This window comes from Papaver somniferum, chromosome 3, assembly GCF_003573695.1.
Source record: "Papaver somniferum cultivar HN1 chromosome 3, ASM357369v1, whole genome shotgun sequence".
Classification (NCBI taxonomy): Eukaryota; Viridiplantae; Streptophyta; class Magnoliopsida; order Ranunculales; family Papaveraceae; genus Papaver; species Papaver somniferum.
The window spans coordinates 190522716-190528712 of NC_039360.1; the positions used below are offsets into that span (position 1 = coordinate 190522716).

At 34.7% G+C, this 5997-nt stretch overlaps 2 protein-coding genes across 2 annotated transcripts; both read left to right on the forward strand.

The window, feature by feature from the left end:
- The first annotated feature begins 1455 nt into the window (after nt 1-1455).
- On the forward strand, nt 1456-2142 carry LOC113360447. The gene has a single exon (XM_026603956.1). It carries the CDS (start codon nt 1456-1458, stop codon nt 2140-2142), a length of 687 nt encoding a protein of 228 aa, XP_026459741.1.
- Nucleotides 2143-2682: 540 nt separating this feature from the next.
- LOC113360448 lies at nt 2683-3528 on the forward strand. Its single transcript, XM_026603957.1, has 2 exons — nt 2683-3256; nt 3341-3528. The coding sequence occupies exons 1-2, from the start codon at nt 2683-2685 to the stop codon at nt 3526-3528; spliced, it is 762 nt and encodes a 253-aa protein (XP_026459742.1).
- The last annotated feature ends 2469 nt before the right edge of the window (nt 3529-5997 follow it).

Genomic DNA, 5997 nt, shown 5'->3' on the forward strand with positions numbered 1-5997 from the left:
TACCGTTGGAAAGCATTTTAAAACACCTACGCAACGAGTATAAACATGGTTATCAAATTATACATATTGCTTATAGTAACAATAATCAATTAAAAGGATAATTTTAGAAATACCCCCTTGATTAGTGAAATAGCTCATCTATTTTGGGACAAAATTTAAAACCAACTAGCTCATCTAATTTGGGACGGAGGAAGTATTTATTTCCATCGGAGCAAACTCAACACATTTGTATAAAACACAAGCTACACAGGCTACTTCCCTTGGGGCTCAATTAGGGGATCAAACGAATTAAATGGGTTACTCAATTTGTGCTTCATTGAAGTTATTTAAGGGCAGTAACCTAAGATTTCTCTCTTGTTCTCTAGGTGGAACCTACTTAAATTAGAAAAAGAAGAAATGAAGACAAACTGAAAGTCTTATTTACTTGTCTATTAAGCACGAAAGGTTTATACCAGTTTTACAACATTATTACATCTTTGAGAAAATGGACGTGTAATAGACTTGCAAACAACACAAAATATAAGAAAAATGCACCACAAACTATAGCATACAAAAGATCCATCAGAAGGATTAAGTGGTTTCTACAGAGTTGACACAAACTCCGCAACATTATTAATTATATAATATCATAACGAAAACAAAAAACTGACAACTATCAGCAACTTCTATTAAACAGGAAGTATTACCTCTCTCTAGGTCTGCAAAATCCCTTGAGACTGGTCGGAACACCAGCATCATCTGCAGGTCTTGAGCGGACTTTAATGAATGTACGACATGTATATATATCCAATGTATTCTTTAAAAGAAGAACACAATAATATGCAATACTTTCAGGCAAGTCTTAAAATTCTACTGAACCTCAAAAATTCTAGTAATTACGACCTTGTTAGAGTATCTGATCTGATTGATCCTGAAACTGCTACATGGAAATCTACTCTTCTCTGCTCTGCATTCCTTAGTAACATTGCTAAAAAAATTAAGAAAATACATCTCTTTAGAGAATCTAATCATATTTTTAGGAAAGACCAATTAAGATGGACTCTAACTAGATCAGGAGAATTTACTGTTAAGCCGATGTATGAAAAGCTAAATGAAAATGGTTTGGATATAACTAGTCTATCTTTAACTGACTCCTTCTGGAAATCTCTTTGGAGACTTAATATTTCTGAAAGAATTAAACTCTTTCTATGGAAATGCTTACAAGATGTCCTGCCTACTAATGCTAAACTTTACGGTAAAGTTAAAGATGTTTTTCCTCTTTGTACTATGTGTAAGAATGAAATTGAAACTACAGAACACCTTCTGTTTCATTGCCACTATGCTGCTTCTATTTGAAACTCTGCCCCCAACCCTGTATCTTTGAACATAGATCAATTCAAGATAATTTTGGGTCTTTGTAAAACTTGGATGAAAAACCCTAGGAAAGACATTCCTTTAGAAGTATTACTTACAAAAATGTGGTTCATTTGGAAGGAAAGATGTGATAGAATCTTTGAAGCTAAAAATAAGGATAGTATTGTTTTAAACTTGGAAATACTTAGACATATTGAGTTCTGGTCCACAAAAAAAAAGGCAATACCTCAAGAACTAAGCAGAAAAAAGAGGAACAGTTTTAAATGGAAAGCACCAAGTCTCGGAAACTTGAAGTTTAATGTTGATGCTACTTGGATTTCTGAATCTTTACCATCTACTTATGCTTTTATTTTGAGAAATGACTCAGGAAACTGTGAAGGAGGAAAGGCAGAACTTGCAGCAGGTCTCGACCCACAAGAAGCAGAAGCTATAAGAGTATGGAAAACGGCAGTTTGGGCCAACGAGAAGCAGATAAAGAACTTCAGTATTGAGGGTGATTCTGAAAGTCTTTGTAACTACATTAATGGTCAGAATGCAGATGTATCTTGGAGAGCTAAAGCTTATATGCAAGAAGCTCACAGATTATCTCATCTTTGCAACAACTTTTTGGGTTTTTTCTTTGTTCCTAGACTAGAAAATCAAGTGGTTGATAACATAGCCAAATTTGCTAAAAATGTAAACACCTGTTTCGAATGGGAAAAGATCCCACCTATTTGTAGTAGAAAACAACTCTTAGAAGAAGAAGAAGAAGAAGAAGAAGAAATCTATGTAGTTGGAACTTATGCCTAGGGATCTATATATAGTCTTCTTACTGAGATATTAGATCCGTGTTCCACTCTAAAAATGCATGGTGTTTACTATTTTGTTGTCCTAAACTCGGCTTCTCAGTAGTTATATTAAACATTGGTCCAGCAAATTAGTTGTTCAAATAACATAATAGCTTCTTGGGTATCACCTCAAGTAATTATCCAACTGATATACGGGAATGATTGAGTTGGAATTTGATATAAGAGTATTTTTAATCACGATTGGAAACTTACATTTTTATCAAGCAGCGCGCCATATTCTAATCACTGTTAAAAACTTACATTTTTTATCAAGCAGCAACATATCAGCGATGGCAACTTCGTTCGTTGCCGCGAATTCAACCTCAGCCCACTTCCAGTTTGTAGCTGATTCAACTCGCGATAAACATTGGTTTCATGGTATCTAGGTAAGCTACAGGTTACCTCATGTTAACTATATTCGCGAGTTCGAATCCCATCTTCTGCATATTTTATCAATAGCGTAATTGCAAGCCTCCCAATATATTATCTCTCAATGTTCCAGATGCCAGCATCAGTGGCCAAAGATATTGAGAAGATAATGAGAAATTTCTTATGGGGATCTTCGACGACAACTCTTATATTGAAGAATGGTGCTTCTATCCAGTTTTGGTCTGATAAGTGGGATCGTAATTTTGTCTTAAAAGATAGATTCAGTTCTATTTATAAACTTTCCAAGCAAAAGAAAGTTTATGTTAAGGACATGATTTCAACTAATGGGGTTTGGAATTTCAGTTTCAAGAGAAATTTAAATGAGCAGAAAGCTGGAGAGATTGCTAATCTGCTGCATTTACTTGAAGACTTTACCATAGCAGTTCACACTAATGAGGAGGAAGATGACCGGAAATGGAACTTTGCTACTGAGTTCTCAGTGGACAGTTGTTACACCTCATTAGAGATTGATGGGTTTTTGGTTTTCCCTCATAAGCAAATTTGGAACCCAAAAATCCCACTGAAAGTTTCTTTCCTAGTTTGGTGTTTATGTCACAACGGAGCACCAACTTTGGAGTTTTTGCATCAAGCTGGAAAGGTAAATTCGCCAACTTGTCATTTGTGTAATGAAGAGACTGAAAACCAAGGTCATTTATTTCTTCATTGTAATGAAACAAGGAAGGTTTGACAATACTTCTTAGACAACTTTGGAGTTAAATTGGTATTCTCAGAAACTATAAAATCCAAATTATGGGAATGGTCGGTTAAGAAGAACAGGAATATGATAAAGAGGATTTGGGGAATTTTACCTTTCGCAATCTGGTGGACAATTTGGAGAGAGCGTAATAACAGGGTGTTTAACAATAAAAAGAGAAGTATTGAGCAGTTGATTATATCAGTCAAGTATACGCTTTTATAATTGGTCATTGGGTTCTAAGTTATTTGAAGGGATCTCTTTGAGTACTCTTATTTGTAATTGGGAAGATGTAATTGGGAACAACTAATATGTTGAGTTTCCTTTGTATTTTTCTTAACTTTCATCTCTTTGATGAATGTTAACTTTTAATCAAATTTACTCTTTTCTTGTCAAAAAAAAATATGTGAGTTGCTTAGTAAAATGTCATATCCAGGTTAGCAAAACATAATATGAATCCATGACGGTGGAGCATGGGAGGGGCTACGGTGGAGCATGGTAGGGGCTTTCGAGATGGCTAACAGCAATAACCAATTGCTCTTGCTCCCTCCACCTCCAACTTCAACCTTAGTCATACAAAACTCTCTCCCCACTGTAGAGTTGCTGAAGGGATTATAACTGAAAGATTTTACTGGTAATTTGCTCAAACTGTCAAAATTTATTGAAGCGAGTCATGTAAGTAATTTAAAATGTAGCACAAAAATGAGGTTCATTATAACCATTTGTAAATTCCATCAGCAATAGATAAAGTGTGGGGATCAAATCATACCAGCGTACAAAAATAAGGTATGTTGTTTACCTTTCGAAACTGAGCAACGATAAACTTTCCACCAGCTAGATTGTTGAAAAATCTGCTGGTGTCACCTCTTATACAATTCAAACTCCTCCTAAACCATACATTGTAGTTCAGGTACTTCAAAGTATGTTATTCAATTTCTTTATTTTCCAAAAACATTATTTCTACAAAGCAACAAAGAAACCAAATTAGGCAGCGAATCAAAAACTACTCGAAATTCGATTTAAGAATAAGAAATAGGCATTGAACTCAAATGATTAGGACAATAACATAATGCTACCATAAGTATCCACTCATGAATTCAATTTTTAAAGAAACAATTTATTCATGAATAACTAAATAAATTTATTCAACTCATTGGTTCCCATGCCTTCTTATGACGTCCGATTCCAGCATTCTGATCTACTTAGTGGAATGAATTTATATTTTAATTAATTCGACATTCGCCTAAAGGATGAAGTACTGCACTGATTCTACTCTTCATTCAACAGGCTAGTTATTCTATCTTTCTAAGTGGATTTTATTTCAAATCTCTAATTTTTGCATCTGATTCCATCTAAGGAGACCTGGCAAACGACCGCTAACACCGCAGAGGATGATTAAAAGGTAAGCAGAAATGTTGGGGACATGTAATGTGTGGATTGGAAAAACAAAAGAGTACCTGTTAGGCAACTAAGGTAAGTACCCATTCAACAGATTTTGTTGTATGGGTCAATTCATACACCAAACAATTGCTTGACAAATCAAGCACTGACCTAGTACATCCCAAAACAATCCAAATCAGGTGAAATGTAATTGACAACCATATTGAAACTGTTACACCTGTTATGGATGCTGGCTAAATTTCCCTGCGTCTTGAAGCAATAAAAAAATCTACAACAATACACAAGTCTTCTAAGAAAAACCACTAAAGAGAAGAACAAAATCAAAGAAAAACTACTGGTAAGAATGCGTTCAAAATGAAAGTTACATGTCTATCACCAATAGGAATCTCGACAGAGTTTAGTACTCTGATGATTTTAGTACTAAAAAACAAAATTGACTCACCTAAAATATTTAGTACTCTGATGATTTTCTGAATACAACAGTCGAATTCTACAATAAAACAATAAAATTATTAGGAACTTAAAAAAATCAAACTATCATTGAAAAAATTAACGAAAAAAATAAAACTGACCGTGTAATTCCTCTAATGACCTACCAAATCGATGCGACTGAAACATGGTGAGATGATGACCTCTTCTAGGGTTTATGTAGGGATGCTGTTGCATGTAACATATGAGAAAATTATTAGTGCGTCTTTAAAGAAAATCGTTTTTGTTTCCTTAAATCAGAGGAGCGAGGTATGGAGAGAAGATTAGGTGGGGTTTTGAAACGGAAGAGCGAGGAGATTGATGCCCTAAATTAGGGCTGCTATTATTGAAATTATAATGATTTCATAACATACGAAGAGGATAGTAATGGATGAGCTGATCTGAGCGATTTGATATGGGCGCTGAATATGGGTTGATTCTTAACCACGATTTGTCTTTCCACTCCGAGAGAAAATGAGAGCAAATGACGGCCGTTGATCACAAAAAACACTAATCCAACAACGTCGGATCAGCAAAAACACATTTGTTTTTGTAAGAATGATCTTTGCATTGGGTAAGACTATTCCTGAAAATGACATTGTGATGAAAATTCTTAGATCGTTGCCATCTAGATACGATTCTAAGAAACATGCCATCGTTGAAGGAAATAACCTTGATGCTCTTTCCAGAAATACTCTTGTTGGGAATTTAAAGATCTTTCATCATGAGCATAAATTCAAATCTTGGAAGGATATTGCTTTTAAAGCACAAAACAACACTAAATTGCTTGACAAAAGTAAAAGTGTTGGCAACTCTGTTGTTGAT